Genomic DNA, 22,191 nt, shown 5'->3' with positions numbered 1-22,191 from the left:
ACAAACTGAAAAATTTGAACGGTTACTTGTTTAATACATGTTAATTTTAAACATCCTGGAATGAATCTTTCTAGCTGAACTTCCAGGTGAAGTGGGTGGCATGTAAGTTGAATAAATGAATAAATGCATATATACCAATATGTTTGACAGTGACTTGATGACTATATAATAATTGAAAATCAAAGCTTTAAACTGTGGCTTATAAAATTAATTGCATTTTGTCTTGAATGGTATACTGAACTGTTTTTAATCTAAAATGGAGTAGTTTAAGCCAGAGATAGGCAGGCATGCAGGAGTCTGGGGAAAAGCTCATTATTAAAACTCATTATTGTCACTAAAAATCTTGGTTTTTGTGATGTCTGATAATGGTCATGATAAAATAAAAATTAAATTCTAAATACTCTATACATTTGAACATCAATATACATGCCATGCTTACATTAGTGATGTTAAAGATTTCATCTTTTGAAGGATTTGACTTTTAAATTGTTGAAATGCATTGATGCTCTCAAGTGTGTGTGTGTGTGTCTTTCAAGTTCTCTGTCTGGTAAGGAAGAGATAGGCTAAAAGAGAAGAACTAACCTACTCGAGAGAATTCCAGCCTCACAGTAATGAAAGGCATTTTCTTGCTCAATGCATAAATTGAAGCACACATTTTAAAAAACAGATTCTTGACTTTCAGGCAGATGTATATTGTTCCATGGCGATGATTTAAAAAACAACAACACATCTTCCTGAGAAGCAGGTGCTAATGAGAACTGATCATTTTGTAAAAAGTCAATTAAAATTATTTTCTGATGGCTTCATTGTAGCTGTATGTGAGGGCTATAGCTATATATTTCTAGCTATATATACAAGAAATAAGCCTACACAGAACAGAGAGGAAAAAATTATTCATAAAAGGCAGCAGGCCATTAATACAAGCAAGTACTGAAAATCAAATTTGTTTTCAGTCTGACCATTTTTCTTTCTTTTCACAGGGTAAACCTAGACCTAAAGTTGTCTGGAAAAAAGATGGTCAGCTAATAGACTCCAAGGAAGTGGGAATACGAAATAGTTATACAGATTCTATTCTATTTATCCGAAAGGCAGAGCGCCACCATTCTGGGAAATACGAAGTTGAAGTGCAAATAGAAAACATGAGTGACAAGGTCACTATTACTATGCAGATTATGGGTAAGAAACTGCTGGATAATTTTATTTATTTAAACAGTTGTATCTCACTCTTCATATGGAACAACTTAATAGAATTTAGTTCATCTGAAATCAGGTTGATTTTTTTTTACCAATCCTTCTGCAAAATATATTTAGTTGTAGCAGGACTCCCAGCAATACAATAATTAAATATCCTTCTCATTCCTTGTTTCAAAAAATATTTTTCCTAATGCTCATGTAAAGAGTGATTGAGGAGTGGGGGAAGAGAAAAATGCTCACATTTAAGTATAAACTCCATTGGCTTGGTGCCTCTTTGGATTGATGATCAATTGAGCATAGACCCAACCCAAGTTAGAAACCACAGCAACTGCTTTTATTACAAGAGTGTCAGAATTTCTGCGGTGGATTTCACAACTGAGCTTAGTTCTATGCATTAAACCTATAGCCAGGGATGGGATTCAAATTTCTTAACAACCGTTTCTGTGGGCATGGCCTACAGTATGGCTTGGTGGTCATGTGACTCGATGGGCCTGGCTTATATGTAAATATTGTAAATATTTATGTAAATATTGATTTTTTTATACAAAAAGAGCAACTTTTACCCCAAATCAGGCAAATCAGGTAGGCAGATTGAGTTGCTCACAGATTCACAGAATCACTTAGAGATCTACCATTCTGCAATCTGCTACCTGAGTCTGTCTCATTAAATTTGCTAGCAAGCAAACTCACCAAATTATCTCACAACACACCATTAGTAAATATTGAATTTTTAATAAAAAAGAGCAACTTTTACCCAAAATCAGGCAAACCAGGCAGGCAGATTGAGTTGCTCCCAGAATCACTTAGAGATCTACCATTCTGCAATCTGATACCTGAGTCTGCACTGAAAAATAGAAGCTTCAGTCCTGCTTTTTAGCTAATCTAAATCTCCGGGCACAGCTGATAGTCAGAACAGCTGATAGTCGGAAAATAAAAGGAAAAATGGTAACTTACCAAAAAGTAGGCTAAAGCAGGCAAGTTGGATGGCACGTATCCCAGTTAAGGAGTGAGTGGGTGGGGTGGGGTGGGGCCAGCCAGTGATGCGATTTCTCTGAACTGGGCCGAATCATAATAACCGGTTCTATAGAACCAGACCAACCAGGTAGAATCCCACCCCTGCCTATAGTTACTAAAACATAGAAAAATTGAGATAGTATAGACTATAGAGGGTTTTTCTAGAACTATTCAATTAAGAGTGAAACTACTCATCCATTTATAGGAGCAGCTATTACAAGATTCATTTGAATTTTTGTCTCAGGAGCTCCTTTACATTATGCCTCTGACAATGCAATCAGGTTTTTTTCTCTGAGACAGGGTCTTATTTTTGAGGGAATTAATTCATTTCCTGTAAAATATATATAAAAAATCATCTGAAAGAGTAGCAACCCAATCTGATATTCCCAGAATTCATTATTGATCATTTTAAGTGTTTAATGGACAGCTGGCTATCTCTAACAGGTATCCAGCTAAGAAGGATTAATGGGTGCAACCATATCACATGTTGAAAGGGAGGGAGGGAGAGAGAGAGAAAGGTCATAGAGCAAATAGCAACATTTAGCTAACCTTGGCTGATCTTGAGAAGGCTACAAAGGGTCAGACCTGGTTCATTTTGAAAGGAAATCTGAAGGAAATCCCAGATATACTGTATACCTAAGGCAGGGAATTATAAAGTATATCAGAAGAAGATAGTGGCAAACCAGTTGTATATTGTTTCCAAAAAGACTACATGTCCATGAGGAATCCAGAAGTCAAGTGTCACTCAAGAAAGATATTTTTTAATCTTATTTTTATAAAGCTACACAATAATTAATAACCCATTTCTATTTCAGAACAGTTTTTAAGCAATATGTGCATGCAAATTAGTATAGTGTTTTATTTATTTACCACATTTGTATCAAAATGCCCATTTTAGCTGCATGACTCTGGAGAGTTTACAAATAAAACCACAGAATCTTAGAAACTGATGGAATTCAACTTCAGCTTAAAAGATGTTGGGGGGGGGGTGAAAGAAAAAGTTTTAATTTCTTGATTTTCATTGATTAATGGTGAACATCCATGGATTTGGAGAAAGTGAAAGTTATTGTTTTTACCTTTCTCTATTGGAATACGTAGCCACTGAATATATATTCCACATCTATATTTGGTAGGGTAAATTTATTGTAGGAGGAAAAACTGGATGCAGAGGACTACTTGGAATATATCAGCACATGAGGTTATTTAAGCTGAACTCCCATTTGTATCACATCTAGGTAAAAACACTGAGGAGCCGTTCCTGATTATGTATAGCAGGTTGTGTGTTTTCTTTTTCTTTTTCCAGACAAGCCTGGTCCTCCTCTGAACATTAAGATTGTGGACGTATGGGGATTCAATGTTGCATTGGAATGGATGCCTCCCCAGGATGATGGCAATTCTCAAATCACAGGATATGTGGTCCAGAAGGCAGACAAAAAAACAATGGTAAGAATCATAGGCTGGGTAAGGGTACACATTCATCCTAGGATTATGTGCAGTCAAATAATGCTTCCTGTAATAGTATGTGGGAATGGCCTTGGGAGGCAGGAGAGAGAACTTGCCAGCTTGCCCTCGGAAGTTGTGGGAGTGCCATTACTTGAGACTTTCAAGAAGAGATTGGACTGCCATTTGTCAGAAATGGTGTAGGGCTTCCCGCTTGGGTGGGGGTGGGGGGGTTGGACTAGATGACCTATAAGGTCCCTTCCAACTCTGATTATCTGTTATCTGTTAATTACAGACTGGACAACCAGAGTTTAAATGTATCTCAGCCCTCAGAAAGAGGGAGGGCATCAGAAATATTTTAGAACAAGCCTTCTTATTTTTCCAGTATGTATGAAGAAAGGAGGGGAGAAGTACTTTCAGTTTCAGAAGACTTTGTTAATGTAACTTTACAATAAAGATATAGAGCTAGTATTCTTGTTTGTGCTTCTCTTCTGGACTACCTCGCAGGACTCCACATCCTACAGTCATGATAAGTTAAGATGATAACATTTGCATCATTTCCACAGTTAGAATTAAGTTTGTTTGGGGAATTCCAGAAGTATATAATCAGTGCTTATATTTTTTAAAAAACCTCCTTTTCCTTTCATTAAAAATTTTAGACTATGAAATATAAGTAGAACTCAAAAGATAGAAGCCATTCCCCTTTTTATGAATGCCTGTGGCTATGATAGAATTGTGAGAAATTCTATTAGAGCCGCAATCTTGTTTGCAAAATAGTTGCTACAAGAATTCTGGTTCACCCGTCAACCATTGTAATGGAGCAGTTATAGCTAGATTTCTCCACCTCTATGGGTTAATTATTAGGCTAAAGGAAATGCTATCCTGCTCTACCTTCTAAGGGCAACTTATTCTATTGAAAGGAAACTGCTTTCTTCTTTCAGTCTCTTTGGCCAAAAAAATCCCAGCTGTAGTTTTCTATATGTTAGTTTTTCATGGAGAATGATTCACTTCTATCTGTTCTATAGCATGGTACATCTCCCTAAAATGTATTTATTCCCAGTAGAAAACTGAGAGATCTGGTCTATCTGTGATTAGGTTGCAGCATCTCTTGCCCTACACAATGTAAGTTCACAATTTTAACACAGGTCTTAGTTCATAAACATCCCTTGAAAATCAATTAGGATTTTTAGTGTGTGTGTGTGTAATTAATATTATACCTTGATTGCACATCTGCTAGAGGTTCCATTAATCTTGTGCAGTAAAGTACTCTGCTATTATTGCAAGGAGGAAAAATACAACCCAATTTTTTTATCCAAATTGCTTGGCTGTACAGCAAGCAGGAAAAGGAAAGAAGTAGGGAAAGAATTGGTGTTGATTGCAAATGAAGTCATATATTTTAAGAATAAATAAGATAAAATAATAAATTAAGAGTTTATATTTAAGTGTTGGACTTCTTATTGCACATAATCCAGCTACCTTGTGTATGTATGTATTCCTTGTCTGAACAGACATTACAGCTAGTTAACCTTAGGATCCATTATGGCTTCATCAAGTTCTGCTTTGTATCATCGTGCTTGTGTATCATATGTCCGCTTTTAAAAAGATGTTTACATTTTAAGGTTCAGCACACTTTTGTTTTCCAGGAATGGTACACTGTTTTTGATCACTATCGGCGCACTAACTGTGTAGTATCTGAGCTGATCATGGGAAACGAATACTATTTCAGGATCTTCAGTGAAAACCTGTGTGGGCTGAGTGAAAATGCTACAACCACCAAAAACTCTGCCTATATTAAAAAGACAGGTAACTAAGATAAATAATACAGGCACTTGCCAACATTCTCATTAAAAATTATCTTTCCTAATGTTGAAGTCAAAATAAGTTGTCATATATTGTATGGGATATCCACTGAATTTTTGCTATTCAAGCCAGTTAATATTTGAAATAATTGCACAATTTAGTATTCAATATATTGGTAGATGACATGACATATAGTGGTTTGTGCAAGAATTTCCACACCAGCATCTACCAGAGAGTCTCCATCATGGAACGGGACACCTCACCTTAGCCAACTTCTTCATCATGGGAGACAACTTGTTGCAGGACAATTCAACAAATACAAAAGTTAAATTAATATCAACAGAACTGTGGCCAATAATAATAAAATAAGAAAGTTGATCCAGAAATACAATAAGTTACAATAACTTTGAAGAAAACGTAGTCTCCAATAATAAAAGGAACTGACTGAAACGATTAATACAACAGCTTGAATTGTCCCACAGCTCTAAAGGCAGGATATAAATAAACTAATTAAAAAAAGACAAACTAGTAAACTTGTTCTGAAATGTCACATTCATTCCAAGCTTTACTCCAAGTGCAGAGAAGAACAAAGATGATTGGGGAACTGTAGGCTAAAATATATGAAGAATGATTGCAGGAATTGGGGATGTCTAGGTTAATGAAAAGAAGGACTTGGGGTGACATGATAGCAGTGTTCCAATATCTAAGTCAACCTATTTTCCAAAGCACCTGAAAGACAGGAGAAGCAGCAATGGATGGAAACTAATCAAGGAACCAACCATCCTATAACTAACAAGAAATTTTCTAACAATTAGAACAATTAATCAGTGAAACGACTTGTCTCCAGAAATTGTGGGTGCTCCAGCACTGGAGGTTTTTAAGAAGAAATTGGACAACCATTTGTCTGAAATGTTTTAGAGTTTCCTGTTTAAGCAAGGGTTTGGACTAGATGGTCCCTCCTAATTCTTCCAATCAAATTCCAATTCTTCCATCAAATTCTTTAATCCTAAGACTAGTTCTAGATAATGACAATTGGAGAGTTTCACAAACATGGAAGGAGAGAGAAAAGCAAGAGAATTGCACAAAATAGACTGCATCCTTCATAGATCTTTGTTTACTCCTGAATGTTACTGCTATCCTATTTTAAAATATTTTAGCTGGACGTTTTTAATGATTGTTTTAAAATATGAGCATGATTAAACCAGGACACTTCCTGTTTGGTTTCTCCTCACCTTATCTCTTGTTCATTGCTGCAGGAGCAACTTACAAACCACCTAATTACAAAGAGCATGACTTCTCTGAGGCACCAAAATTCACCCATCCCCTTTCTGATCGTTCCGTAGTTTCTGGGTACAGTGCAACACTCAGTTGTGCTGTCAGAGGAAGCCCAAAGGTATGTCATACTATATCCTACCACTGGATTTTTTAGTATACATAACTGCAGTGGGAAAATTCCTATTACTATGCTAAGGTGTGTATGGCATTGTAACATATAAATATATTGAAGCAATAGAAAAACAGAAAACATTCCAGTTTATAAGTGAGCCTTAAAACTAGGGCAAGGACAGTGTTGTTTCTAAGCACAAATATTTTAGCAATTCAGGATAAGAACTTAGACTAGGAGTTATATAAGATTATTAGAAAAGCAGAGGCTTGAGTCAGGATGAGAAGATCACCTTTGAGAGAAATAGAAAAAGATATTTTCATAAAGGGAGAAAATCACAGAATAACATTAAGATATGAAAATTGGCTGAGCATATAGTCCTATATCACTATGAAATTTGCATGAAGGAGGAGGTTTGGTAAGAAGGTCTGTTTTGCTTCTTATACATCATGCTAATCTTGCCAGTGGATTCTGGCCCATCTTTTATGGAATTTCCCAAACTGCAGGTAGTAGTCCTGGACTTACAACCATTCATTTAATAACTTTATTTATTTATTTTATTTATTGATTTGATTTGTCAATCACTTACAAGATAATAGGTGTAAGTATAAACATGAGTAAGAATACAGAAAATAGGTACGAATGGGGACAATAGGACAGGGATGGGAGGCACAATGGTGCACTTATGCAGCCCCTTAACTGTGTGAAGTTACAACAGCATTGAAAAAAGTAACTTGTGATCAGTCTTCAACAACCACTTGGCAACTGACATGCACTTATGACAGTTGTATTGTCAGTCATCGTTTGTAACCTTCCCAGCTGATTTCCAATAAGCAAAGTCAATGGGGGAAGCTATGTTGGCTTAATGACTGCATGATGTGTTAACAACTGTGGCCAAAAAAAAGCCGTAAAATGAGGCACAACTTACAACTTGCTTAGCAATGGAAATTTAGAGCCCAATTGCGATTGTACAATTAAGTCAAGGACTATATGTATACTTCTTATCTTTAGCAGATAACATTTTTTTTAAAAAAATTGAAGGACCTAACATGTATGAAATACTTCTGGAAGCAAACATGTTTGGGTTAAAAATGCATTTGGACTGCTTAAGTTTCCAATGTAATCTCTAAGTAGCAAAGTAGATGTCCTTTCTTCTTCAAAATGACCTGCTTCTGCTTCAGACTTATTGTTTGTTTTCATAAACACAGCCCAAAATCTTCTGGTTCAAAAACAATGTGGACCTTTCTGGAGATGCCAAATACCGCATGTTCAGTAAACATGGAGTGTTGACTTTGGAAATCCGCAAGCCCACCCCATTTGATGGAGGCGTTTATACCTGCAAGGCAGTGAATGAATGTGGTGAAGCAGAAATAGAGTGTCGGTTGGATGTTAGAGGTACTAAAGAGGACTTAATTGATCTATTACTTCCTAAAAGATAAGGCTTTGAGTCTGTATCCTAAAGGTTCACTGTACAGTTTCAGTGTCCTTTTGGATACATTTCCTTGAAGGAATGATGTGTATAGCTAACATTTCAATAGTCTAATTAAATAGTAGACTAAAAAACTATGGACTTACGAAGACTTATCTGCATGCAAACTGGGCAAGTGATTTTACTCATTGCAGATCTTTTTGGTCTGCAATGAGTAAATCACTTGCCCAGTTTGCATTTTTAGCAAAGCATTTTTAGCAATGGTTCATACTGGTTTCATATTCCAATTCCAATGCAGAGAGAAAGGAATGTTAAGGAAACATACAGATATTATGTCTACCCTCTTTTTATGTTCCATTATGCATTCCATATCTTTTCTTCCACAAGTTGCAGATAACCTATGCCACATGTACTACATTACATGAGCAGAATCTCAAAAGTGGCACAGCAAATGAATCTTTTTCAAAATTACAGGCACAATGACTTCCCATACAGATTGGCAGCAACAGAACTGCTGCTGAATTTGCATTACTGTATCCCATTTCTGTGTAAGGAAACTGATTGAAGGTTTAAGGCAGGCGTGTCAAACTGGTGGCCCATAGGGCGGATGCGTCACACACAGGCCACGCCCACCCCAGCTCTGCAAAGGGGAAAAACATTTCGATGTCATGTGACAGCAATGTGATGCTGTGAGTTTGACACCCATGGGTTAAGGCATCAGGGCATTACAGATCAGGAGAAGGCCAAGTATGTCAGTCTTTGACCACAAGCAAAGCATGTGACTATGATATAGTGTAGTACAGTATATAGAAGCACACCAACTTACCTTCAAAACGGCAAACAAAAAATTATCCTATAAACTACAAATGCAAGGTCAACTGGAATACTAAAATACATTCTCAGTATTTTATGATAGATAAAATGGATTGTTAGCACACATGAATATGTGTCTTCATTCATTTCTTATTTATTTTGGTTATCTACAGCACCACAGTGAAATTCTAAGCAACTGGATATCAGCAAGTCCAGATATGGAACTGAATTGTTTGTCTCAACAAACTTGGGACATCTGGGAAAAATTGGAAGAGGCCAGTAACATAAAGAAAAACCAGCTTCTGGGTGTCACAAATGCCCATCGCTCCTGCTGCCGGGGAAATTACAGAACAAACTCAATTCATTTCCTGATGCGGTTTCAGTCTCTTGTTTGCTTTGCTCCCAATTAGTAAGACTGCTGTTCTTGATAAGAGCTCCACATACCCCCGTTATAATCATGCCAACTTAGCAATTTTCGGTTACTAATGGTTTTACAACGGTAGAACCTGTTTGACCACAAGCAGGGTATGTGAGATCTATAGACAGGAAATCCACACAAAATGCATTCATCAGTTTTTGGTGTTTTTTTAAAAAAACACAAGTCCATTTGGGAATGAGACCAATTGCATCATTATATTGTGACTTAGTGCATATGCTTAGGCCTCACATGCAAACAACTGGAGTGTAATTTTTCAAACTCTTGGGTTTTGTTTTTTTTATGTAATACTTATGGCAGATAACTTTGGAAGCTGCTATGGAAGTCTTCTAAAGGATGTGGCTGTTTTAAGAATTCAGAGGTGCTCCACGTTCCTTGGGAAGCACCTCTTTTGATGACTTTGGGCAGTTCTCCAAGAAATAATTTCTGCTTGTCTTTAAAAAATTGTTACCTAAGAGTTGAATTTGGGGAAAAATGATCGGGGCAATTCTGCAAAACAATCCGTTGACTTTTGTGTGTGGTTTTTTTTTTTGGGGGGGGGAATATCCTTAATGTAGTCTATTTACACATGGATTTTGTCAGCGTAGATTTCACATTTTAATCAAACAAATGGGTTTTATTTTTCTGAGTGTATAGTTTGAATTGACTAATAGCAAGTTTTTGCATTATAGCTGAACTGCACAGACACATTCCTTTAGGAAAAATCACATATCCAGGAACAAAGTATGGGAGATAATGAAAACAGAAGAATATTGCAGTGCAAATATTTAAATTTAAAAATTAGGGAGTTTTAAATCCTACTGGATTAGTTTGAATAGATTTTTATAGAAAGGTGTATGGGAGTGCTGGGGCTGTTATCAATACTTTTGGGGAGTAAACTAATATCCTACCCCACTTTTTGAATCAGCTAACCTCCCTGGGCACCTTTTATCTTGCCAGGTCCCAATTTTCCCCTGCTGCAATGATTGGCATAAAACTTTGCTTGATGATCTCAGGTTTCCAGGTTTTCACAATTGGAATTGTGCTGTTAAGGGATCAATCTTTAGTCTTCCATTCTTGATTACAGTTTGAAAACTTCTGGTTTATATTGCTCTGCATACTAAATGTAACATCGTCTTATGGCTGTTTTTCAAAGTCAATTCTAAAATTATTTTACAACAGCATCAGAAACTGTAATAAAGCTGTTCCCTGTTTTAAACATACGAAATCTATTCCCTGCACATTTAGGAAATAATATTAAGTTTATAAACACTGATACAAAAATATAAAGCACCAATGTGCTTTTCCAAACACAACACTGTATCTTTAATGAAAATGTACTGCTTCTGTGTAAGGAAATAAATATAATCAGCTTTTTCTTTTCCATTTGGTTTCCAGACTATATTTATTCTCCCAAGCGGTTTGTGATTTCTTGGTCTGTATTTATAGAACATAAAAGAGGACTATTTCAACTCCGTAGTTCATAGAAAGACTCTGTAGTCGCAGATCTCTACCTGAGAATATGTCAATAAGGGTGTGCATTATTATTATTATTATTTTTGCTTCCAAAGGCTACATGAAGCAATGGCTCAGGCTCTATGTGCTTATCAAGGGTGTGGTTGAAGGTAATGAACTTCTATGTGTGTAAATGTAAAATATTATAATCTAATCTAATTACAATATTACAATCTAAACTGACATGATTTTGCTAAAAATAATATAGTGTGGGAAGAAAAGAGAGAATAGAGAGAACCAAATCCACTATGCTGAAAGAGAAAAAATAGTAATTCAAGCAAAGAAGCCAAGAAGATTTTCTTCATTATGATCAACAGTGATCTTAAAACGAACAATAATATGACTTATGAACCAATGCAATGTTTATCGGAGTAATCTAACGAAAAGTAATAAAAGCAATAGACGGAAGTGATGGCTTTTATTTTTATATTGCATTTCAGTTGATTGATAGCTATGTAAGTTACTTCATGCTGAAGAGTTACAAAGTTACAACAGGAGGCTAAAAAATCAAGTGAACTTATAGCTGGAAGTTTTGCTCTGTTTTCCTTATGCAGTGTAAAGAACCAAAGGTTTAAGAAACACTGCACTAGATTATAAACTGAATCACACATCTCTTTCAATTTCTGCACATCGGCCTAAGATAGGCTTAAGCACTGGCAAAACTAGTGAGAATGCATAATTTCATTTTTAAAATGAACTTAGTGAAAATAATGCAACATTTTGCAATCTTAAATAATTTACCACTCTACCATTTTGGAGCAAATAATTTGCATAGTATTTTATAGTGGATCACAGATACAAAATTGCAGCCAATTAAACTTCATGCCTGTTCAAAATTTACCGAACCTGCTCTAGGGTGAAAAATTTAAGAAGAAATATCCATTTCATTTCATTATAAGTCTGAAGACGCTATGGCATTACATTTATGTGAATCAGTCCAAATATTGAGTTATGTTTCCCACTTTACCTCTTAGAGAATTCCTGTTCTTTCAAACCTAAAATTACAAATATATAATGCTTTAAAAGCGTACACACAATTTCACACATGCACATGCACACAGCCTTGATTCAGGAGACCTCAATGCAAAGGGCTTTGCTTCAAATGGATGAATTTTCTGCCTCAGTTTTTATATAAAGACATCATTAAGCTACATTGAGGTGCTTTGATTATTTAATCAAAACCTGTGCATAATAAATGCCCCCTCCTCCTACCTAGTCTGTTCAAATGAGAGTTAAGTATATATTTTAGAGATGGCCCCTTCAGTTTTGGTTTTATCTGAAACTGAAGTCATGCATATGGTACACAAGACTAGTAAGATTTCACAAGAGGCAACAATGGTTTAATTGGATTTTAATTTAACATTCAGACAACTGTACACTTTTCTATAAATATATGTGGTACTGAAATATGTACATTTCTTCCCCCCTCCCACCCTTTATAGTGCAGTCAATTCAACAGTCATACAGATTAAATTGTGCAGAACAAGCCCAACGATTCCTAAAGGCATGTTGCCTAGAAATGTTATCACTTCTGTGGTACTTCAACATCAGCCAGAAAAATCTGCCAGATGTTCCACAGTTTCTTCTCTACTGTAGATTTTCTCTTTCAAGTACCTTGGTGTATTTTTGCATTAGAGTCCAGTATAGTCCAGGAAAAGTAGAAAGACAATTCATTTATTTTTCATCCTACTCAACAATTGTCAAATGCAAATTTACCAGAAAGGGAAAATTCATTACACAGTGACATTTTTTGTTTTTGTTTTTAAATAAACATTAATAGACTGACAAAAGCCGTGGCTAAAGGGACACATAAAATGAGAACATACAGTGCTGCCGATACATTTGTGCATGCTAACAACTTTTTAATAACTGGATGTAATTCTAACAGTACACTGCACACACTCAGGCTTCACATGAATATCTCATACATTCAAGCCAATCATACTGTCTTGGTTTTGGTGGCTTTTCTCCTGTCCTCATTTAATTCTATACACTTATCATAAAGGAATCTATTTATGTCTATGAGTATATACTAGTGAATTGAACTGGAATGACAGCAAAATTGTTGTCATGTTTAAAATAGTATGTACAGCACATGCATACTGATCATGAGATCACTATTTAATCACGTCTGCATTATGATCTTTAGCCATTCCTTTCATGACACAATGACAGAAATTATATATATATATATATATATTCTGACCCTTGATGTGGAAATGGTTGAAGAAGTCTACAAAAGGGCTATTGGCAAGGATTCTCTAATGACAATTTAAGTACTGAAAACAAGAAAGGAAATAAAAGTAAGCATCTGAACAGCAGCAACAGTGGGTGATCCAGGCAAGAGTGAGTGGCTTGCACAATGCACACAATAACAAATCTGAAACAGAAGGCATGTGTCTATAAATTAAACAAACAACAGTACAACTGGAGATTAAAAAGAAGGAAGTGTCACGTGAGCCATCTTGATGAACTAAATACAAAAGAGAAAGTGATAACAGAGTGCAAATGCTTAGAATATCTTAAGCACAGGCCTCAATGTGCTTATGAAATTTCATTTCCATAAAGGGGATTTGCAGAGTCAGATACTCAAATGAACGGGGCCGTACATGAACAGTTTTCATGTGAGCTTGTATAACCGCAAAAGGAAGGAGAAAATTGCATGGCAATGTGTTTCCCAATAATAACATTGATCAGCTGGACACTGGACGAGGTGGTTTGCTTTTGCTTTCTGCCTCTTTCCCACGCACTGCTGCCACATAGGAGAAGAGACACAATACTGAATAGCAGATCTCATGAGCCTAGAAGACATTAAAAATAAGATAGTCAGATACTGGGTAGCTGGGTATATGTAGACGTAAAGTTCTTACTCTTAGAGCAAGTATAAAATGAAATGCAATGATGAGACCTATGTCTTGATGTGAGCAATTCATCCATCTCCACCACTGACAGGAATAAGCAAGCACACATTTTATGCTTGCATAATTAAAATCCAATGAATTGTAAATTTTGTTTACAGTTGAATCAGTTTGGAAGTACCTTCACTTGGATTTAGTACAAGTGAAGGTACTTCCAAACTGCCAACATGGGATTTTAGAATCTAATCTCAGCAATTAAATAATTGCTAAGATTAAACTCTAAAATCCCATGTTGGCAGCAGATAAAGAAAGGAATGGTGAGAAGGTGAGATATGAACTTCCTATGTACTCATAGTTTCATCTCTAATATTTTCACTGCTCAGTTCAGGGACCTTTTTTATAGGCTATATTTCTTCTCCTAACTAAATGACTTTATAATTGTTAGTTACTAAATTATCTTCTAATCTATATTCACTGCACTGGTATTACCTAGTTTGGGTAATAAAACAACTGCAAGAAAACAATCAAGTTCAGAGAGCATTAAGGACCCCTCATCTTTATTCAGTCTTACTGTTTGCCTTCCACTTGTCCCTCAAATCCTTTGTAGAGTAAGATGTGTAACTTTGAATGACTTTGTACTTTTTGCACTGCAATGTAATATTTAAAGGAAGTGTTATTTAAATTTTACTTATGTGCATATGTTCTAAAAGCTAAGTGTAGAGTGTCTTTCTTATATTTGATAATAATCCAAATATACTGCTAGGTATATTTACCTTTTTTAGGTATACTTTGTATTACCTTTTTAAATTTTCTGGTATACTTTCACAGGTACAATAAAAAATTTCAAAAAAGTTAAATATCTTATTCCGTAGGCAATGGCCCAAGAATTCTATAGAATAAAAACCAGCATTCTAACCTTAATTCATAGGATTTCAAGTGAGAATTATTAATATATTTATGCTCCAAATGAATCCGTGATGTGCCAGGTTTTTTCAAAGTAGACAAATTAAATTCCATTTATATTGCTAGCTTTAAAAAACCTACCACTTTGAAAAATGAGACAGAAAAATAAACTTTTAATCATTGGTAGTTCAACTGCCATGTTAATTAAGTTAAAGAGATCAATATTTGAGCTACATCATAGGCATAAATCTTCTTAATAGTACAAGCAATCTGATGAAATATTATACTATCAAATTCTGTTGCACTCTCCAAAATCATTAGCCTAGTGTATTTCCTACAGTTCTTATATTTCTTATATATATATATATATATATATATATATATATATATATATATATATATATATATATATATATATATATATATACACACACACACACACACACACACACACACTGCTCAAAAAAATAAAGGGAACACAAAAATAAGACATCCTAGATCTGAATGAATGAAATATTCTTATTAAATACTTTGTTCATTACATAGTTGAATGTGCTGACAACAAATTATCAATGGAAATCAAATTGAGCAACCCATTGATGTCTGGATTTGGAGTTACACTCAAAGTGGAAAAAAACACTATAGGCTGATCCAACTTTGATGTAATGTCCTTAAAACAAGTCAAAATGAGGCTCAGTAGTGTGTGTAGCCTCCACATGCCTGTATGACCTCCCTACAAGGCCTGGGCACGCTCCTGATGAGGTGGCGGGTGGTCTCCTGAGGGATTTCCTCCCACACCTGGACTAAAGCATTCCCCAACTCCTGGACAGTCTGTGGTGCAACGTGGCATTGGTGGATAGAGCGAGACATGATGTCCCAGATGTGTTCAATTGGATTCAGGTCTGGGGAACGGGCGGGCCAGTCCATAGCATCAATGCCTTCGTCTTGCAGGAACTGCTGCATGGAAGGCTGTGCAGCTCCCTAAAGAAATGCCACCCCACACCATTACTGACCCACTGCCAAACCGGTCATGCTGGAGGATGTTGCAGGCAGAACGTTCTCCACGGTGTCTCCAGACCCTGTCACGTCTGTCACATGTGCTCAGTGTGAACCTGCTTTCATCTGTGAAGAGCACAGGGCACCAGTGGCGAATTTGCCAATCTTGGTGTTCTCTGGCAAATGCCAAACGTCCTGCACGGTGTTGGGCTGTAAGCACAACCCCCACCTGTGGACATCGGGCCCTCCTATAAATACCCTCATGGAGTCTGTTTCTGACCGTTTAAGCAGCCACATGCACATTTGTGGCCCAGTGGAGGTCATTTTGCAGGACTCTGGCAGTGGTCCTCCTGTCCCTCCTTGCACAAAGGCGGAGGTAGCCGACCTGATGCTGGGTTGTTGCCCTCCTACGGCCTCCTCCACGTCTCCTGATGTACTGGCCTGTCTCCTGGTAGTGCCTCCATGCTCTGGACACCACGATGACAGACACAGCAAACCTTCTTGCCACAGCTCACACTGATGTGCCATCCTGGATGAGCTGCACTACCTGAGCCACTTGTGTGGGTTGTAGACTCTGTCTCATGCTACCACTAGAGTGAAAGCACCGCCAGCATTCAAAAGTGACCAAACCATCAGCCAGAAAGCATAGGAACTGAGAAGTGGTCTGTGGTCACCACCTGCAGAACCTTTATTGGGGATGTCTTGCTAACTGCCTATGCTTTCCACCTGTTGTCTATTCCATTTGCACAACAGCATGTGAAATTGATTGTCAATCAGTGTTGCTACCTAAGTGGACAGTTTGATTTCACAGAAGTGTGATTGACTTGGAGTTACATTGTGTTGTATAAGTGTTCCCTTTATTTTTTTGAGCAGTGTGTGTGTGTATGTGTGTGTGTGTATGTATGTGTGTGTATGTATATATATATATATATATATATATATATATATATATATATATATATATACACATACACACACATACAGAGAGAGAGAGAGAGAGAGAGAGAGAGAGAGAGAAATTGGTTATATACGTATTATTTCAAAATATTGGATGCTAGGCATGAAAACAAAACCTTTGAAAAATATCCAAAAACTCATAGTAAGTAACTTACCATTGGTGTCTTGTACTTGTGGCTCACCACTTCTTTAGTTTCAGGAACTAAAACCGGACGGGCAAGAGACAAAACAAAGAGTTCAAAAAACGAGAGGAAAAAATGAAAGGAATAGTGTAATGTTCCCAAAGGTAACAAAAGGTCCAAGGGAAACAGAACAGCGGCAGGAAAAAGGCATTTTAACTAATTCTATATTCTTTGATTGTGACAATTCACCCAAGTACAAATACTTTAGGATATATATTCATTTAGGATTCCTCTGAATGATATATGATATGTGATTTTTTTATATGTCCTAATAATTCTTCTATAGATAATTTTGGTATATAATACATTTACCAAGTTCCAAAAACTGCTGGCTCTTGTCTGTCCCATTTATACTAGAAAATAGTTTTGGCAACTATTTCCCAATATTGATGAAATGCATCCACAAATAAAGTGGAAGCAAATGTACTTAGGTATATAAAGGTTCTATCGTGTTCCCAATAAAAGATCAACTTCTAAATGCCCTTCGTGTAAGAAAACTGTCTCTAAGGAAGAGTTGTTCTTCCTGTGCATTTGGCCAACAGTTTAAAATATTCAAAAAGATCTACATACTAAAGCCAAAATAGGAGCAGAATTCTGAATTCTTTCTTTGCTAAATAATGTTAACCCATGTTAGCTTTGTTGCTTCATCATTTAACACCGAACAGGAAACAAATCCATTTTAGGAAGGAAACCGGATCATATAGGGCTACATGGGGAAGGATGAGTAGAATAAGTATCATATTACCTACTAAGAGAAAAAAGAATAGCAGTCAATCTATGAACAATTGACTTTAATATACGTGGGTTTGGGAAATGCAAACAAAATCCAGACATACCCTTTTTATGTAAGAGAAAAAAGTGCTATCAGAGAGACTTAATGAAACATAGTAACGATTAAGCAATACATACTAAAGATGACAGGATTCTATCAAAGAAGAATCAGACAATATATTGATATTATATGAAATCAATTATTTTGGAGAGCTAAAAAAATCCATCCATATGAAGTCCATACATGGTCAAGGATCAAAATTCAGAAAACTGGAAAAAAAAATCTTTTGAAACTATTTTACTCATTAGTATCACATAATTCTGAGGCTAACTCTGTATTACCCGTAAATGATTACAAAAAGAACCACACAAATATTTATTTATTATGTGACTTCAAAAGGCAAACAGGTAAATCAGACAGAAGTGGCCTTAAGAGGGAAAGACAGAATAAAAAAATGCAAAATCTCTGACATTTAAATATCATTTTAGAAGGGCACCATCACACTGACTACATCTACCTGCTATAACTTCTCCATAAAGAAAAGAATTAGAAATAAGGTTAAAAAGTAATTCTAAAGTGTATAGAATAAGAATAATATATCTCTTATCATACAAGGGTTTTACAGTGAAGCTCAGAAAAAGGATTGCCCTCTTCCCCCTCCCTCCAGAACTGCATTTGATTTTTGATACTGCTCAAATTAACCAAGTTGAAAGAAGAAATAAACAAAAGTACATCTTGCAGTCTCTTGCCCTGTTGATGAGCATACACAGTACTAGCAAAGGATAGGGATGAAGGGACCACATTACCTGCTGGAGAATGAAGGTTTTCATAGCAGCGATAGTGAAGGGGCCACAATAAAACGAAAGCACAAGTACATAGCAGTAACTCAAATTTCAGAGCCAAGGGCCTGATGCTTCCTAATTTTTTGGTGGGGCTGGGTAATTCATCACAACACCACTCCAACTCAGACATACCTCATCAATTAAATTATTTCAAACAATATGAGACTCTAGAGTCTATACCAACTTCACACAGAGATGCATAATCAGGGGTGGGATTCAATTTTTTTAACAACCGGTTCTGTGGGCGTGGCTAAGTTGGTGGACATGGCTTGGTGGTCATGTTATTGGCTGGGCGTGGCCAACTCAGTATCACGCACAGCGAGGCACGCATCTCCTCACCTGGCCTTTCATGACTATGGGGATGCTGCAACAGTTGTAAGTGTGAAAAAGGGTCATAAGTCACTTTTTTCAGTGCCATTGTAACTTTGAATGGTCACTCCACACAAGCAAAGTACCAGCAAAGGAGGGGGAAAAAACTCCAGATAAGTTCCTGAGACAGGAAGTCTAGTCCTGCCAAGAACGTAATAAGGGTTAACGGAGAGGCAGTTTCTGTAAGCAACACCAGAATGTTTCCTTCCTGCCTTCCTTACAGGATTAGGCCAGTAATTTTTTCTAACAACCAGTTCTCCGAACTGCTTAGAATGTTAACAACTGGTTCAAGCGTATAGGTGCGAACTGGTAGAATCCCACCCCTGTGCATAATGTATCCAAACTTACATTACCACAGCTGAAAATATTGGATTTAGTTACAAGGCCAGTTGCCAGAATCAAGCATATTTTCTATGAAATCAAAGTGATCGTCCACTAATAGGCAATGACAAAAAAGCTACTGAGAGCTGTTAATTGAAAGGTTGTCACAATGACTGCTTCCTTTGAATAAGCAGAAGCATTAGGAAGAATATAAAGCAGTCAGGTTCAAGGGAGCAAACTCACCAAGCAAGTGAATGGAGAGAACTGATAGGAATTTGCCAAGGGAGTTCCACAGGAAAGGGAAAACACTTTAAAACCAATTACAAACTATTACGTAAAGATGTTGACTGCAGATATGTGGTTTCTGCCAGGGTCTAAATTGCCTAAGGGATGGATTATTGACACAAGGAGGACTGTACCACATAAGGACTAGTAAAAACGTGTTCAACCAAAGCACGATAAGTTCGATTAGGAAGGTCTGAAATGGAACCTATGGAGTAGGGAGAAAAACCTCCCGAAATAATGGTTTCAGATAAGAACTATAGAAAGTTGGAATTTTGCTAAAATGGAGCCAATTACAAACAAATAAAAAGGATTATTGGCTGATAAAGTTGAAGGCCTTCATTCTTTATACACTAATGCTATGGGGGAGGAGGGGAACAAAGCCAAGCTTGAGATCCTAATACAGAAGGGCACATATAATTTAATAGATATAACAGAGATATAGGATGACTCCTGTGAGTGGGATATAAAGGTACAGTTTGTTCAGAAAGAAAGATGCAATCAAAGAGAATAGGAATTTCATTGTCACAGTATACTGTATACAGTATACTGTATCCACAGTATTCCCAGTCATGATATGTGCACAGTAGTGACACCACACAAAGCTGCTGTTATATACTTCTAGCTTAATACTTAACACAATTACATAAGCCGTGGAGGAAGTCAAGCTATTCTCCAAAGCACCTGAAGGCAGGACAGGAAGCAATGGATGGAAACTAATCAAAAAGAGAAGCAACCTAGAACTAGGGATAAATTTCCTGACGCTTAGAAGAATTGATCAGTGGAATAATTTGCTTCCAGAAGTTGTAAATGCTCCAACCCTGGAAGTTTGTAAGAAGAGATTGGACAACCACTTGTCTGAAGTTGTATAGGGCCGTGATGGAGAACCTATGGCATGCGTGCCAGAGGTGGCACACAGAGCCCTCTCTGTGGGCATGCGCATCACCAGCTGCTGTTGTTTCCGGCACTCCGGCATGTGCGTTTCAGTTTGGGCACTTGGTGCCAAAAAGGTTCGCCATCACTGGTATAGGGCCTCCTGCCTGAGCAGATGATTGGACCTCCAAGGTCCCTTCCAACTCTTTTATTCTCCAAGGTCCCTTCCAACTCTTTTATTCTGTATTCTGAGTTTGTGTTGTGATTCATGAGGCATTATGTCATCTCCCTATCTTCATTTGCACCATATACTAAAAAGATCCATTCCTCCTCATAAAAGGAAATTAGTGAACAATGTATTCATTTAAATGCGGAATTTAAAAAATCATATATTGCTATTTGTGTCCACTGAATATTCTCTGCTTGGTTAAGGAGATGATGTAAATGATGTCTACCAAAAGCAAATTGCAAATCTTTGAAAGAGGCATGAAGTTATGATACTTTAATCAGATTGGGGACAAGCTATGTCAAGCATGATCCTTTAAGGAAATTCCTGATCTGACTTCTGACAACATTCTCTTTGAGAAGAGAAAAAAATATATATCCATGTAATACCAGTGTTCTAGATTTTAAGGGAATCTAAAATTAAATATAACCAAACATTTATTTTGGACTTCAAAAAATAGATTACAATAAACAATGACAACAGGTATACAACAGCAGGAAAAACAAATCGGAGGATTGCCCAAGGGTTGTAATATTAAAAAAAACCACCTGCAGACAATTCCAATGTGAGAAAAATGTACAGCAGCAGATGAGGACAATATTTTTTTCTTTTTACAACCATTTACTCCCTTAATACATTCAGGGCAGAGTCAAGACAACTGAAGGGAGCTGAGCATTTACTAGCCAGATGCATTTCCTGTCACCTATGTGGAATTCGCAGTAGATACTGTATTTTCTCTTTGCGCCCTGGTAGAAATATTTCTCTAATTAATTGTAGATAACAGGACTGAATGGTGCAGAAAAAGTTTTACAAGGTGCTTTGCAAATATAAAATAGAATAACTCAACATTTACATCAAGTCCTTGAGTTATGACCCTAATTGGAACCAGAATTTCCATTACTAAGCAGAGCAAACATTAAGTAAAACATCACGTAGCCACACCACTTAGAAACATCAGTCCCCACAGTCCAGATTGGAGTTGTTACGCCAGGACCTCATGCTTCTCATGCCCTGTGTGAATGGCCTCCAATTCAGCTCCCCCTACCTGTCTATCTCCTCCCTACCTTCTCCAGGAGCGATTCCATTACAAGTGCAGAATATGTGCTGCACCTTCAGGAAGCCCTTATTTCTCGCTTTTTCCAGTTCCTCCTGCACATCCATCAACTTTGTCTGGGGAGCTATTGATGCATCTCCTGCCACGCCCATCAACAGGGTGTGTTGCACCTTGCTGGACTGTCTCACTGCATTCTCCACAGTCTAAGGGCTATTGCTCCTCATGGCAGCAGTGGAAGATGGGGCTCTTCCGCCCACACCACCATCCTGCCTCCCCTACCAACTCTCTCTTCCTGCCTGTTACCCAGCAGAACCGAGCAGTTTCCCTACAACAGGCAAGGCTCCACCATCCTGCTGTATGTGTATTGGGGTTGCACTCTTACCCAATGCCTGGATTCCAGGCCAGCAGAGGTGAGAAGAAGACAGTGAAAGTCAGCTTGGATTGCAGCAGGGATAGGCAGAAGAATACAAGGCAATCAAAAAGGCAGAGATGGGGAGTGAAGATAGTATGGTGGGGGGAATTGAAGCAGAGATAGGTCATGCATATTTGACC

General features: G+C 37.1%; 2 protein-coding genes across 51 annotated transcripts in view; one reads left to right on the top strand and one right to left on the bottom strand.

The window, feature by feature from the left end:
- MYBPC3 (myosin binding protein C3) overlaps positions 1-10,866 on the top strand; it is a 75,272-nt gene extending 64,406 nt beyond the window's left edge. The window contains 6 exon segments of the mRNA XM_087951410.1: positions 981-1,176; positions 3,512-3,651; positions 5,292-5,451; positions 6,705-6,841; positions 8,041-8,227; positions 9,248-10,866. Coding sequence (XP_087807536.1) covers positions 981-1,176; positions 3,512-3,651; positions 5,292-5,451; positions 6,705-6,841; positions 8,041-8,227; positions 9,248-9,258 — 831 coding nt within the window. The 3' untranslated portion in view covers positions 9,259-10,866.
- A 1,473-nt stretch (positions 10,867-12,339) lies between these two features.
- The window catches only part of MADD (MAP kinase activating death domain), a 95,732-nt gene continuing 85,880 nt past the window's right edge, over positions 12,340-22,191 (bottom strand). For all 50 annotated transcript variants that reach the window (XM_087951359.1, XM_087951366.1, XM_087951361.1 and 47 more), the window contains 2 exons: positions 16,874-16,920; positions 12,340-13,805 (listed from right to left, as the gene is read on the bottom strand). In XM_087951359.1, coding sequence (XP_087807485.1) covers positions 13,698-13,805; positions 16,874-16,920 — 155 coding nt within the window. In that variant the 3' untranslated portion in view covers positions 12,340-13,697. The remainder of the gene's footprint in view (positions 13,806-16,873; positions 16,921-22,191) is intronic.

This window comes from Notechis scutatus, chromosome 1, assembly GCF_049901735.1.
Source record: "Notechis scutatus isolate UNSWTSFEM ecotype Mainland chromosome 1, rNotScu1.2, whole genome shotgun sequence".
Classification (NCBI taxonomy): Eukaryota; Metazoa; Chordata; class Lepidosauria; order Squamata; family Elapidae; genus Notechis; species Notechis scutatus.
This window is presented reverse-complemented; position numbering and strand designations above follow the sequence as displayed.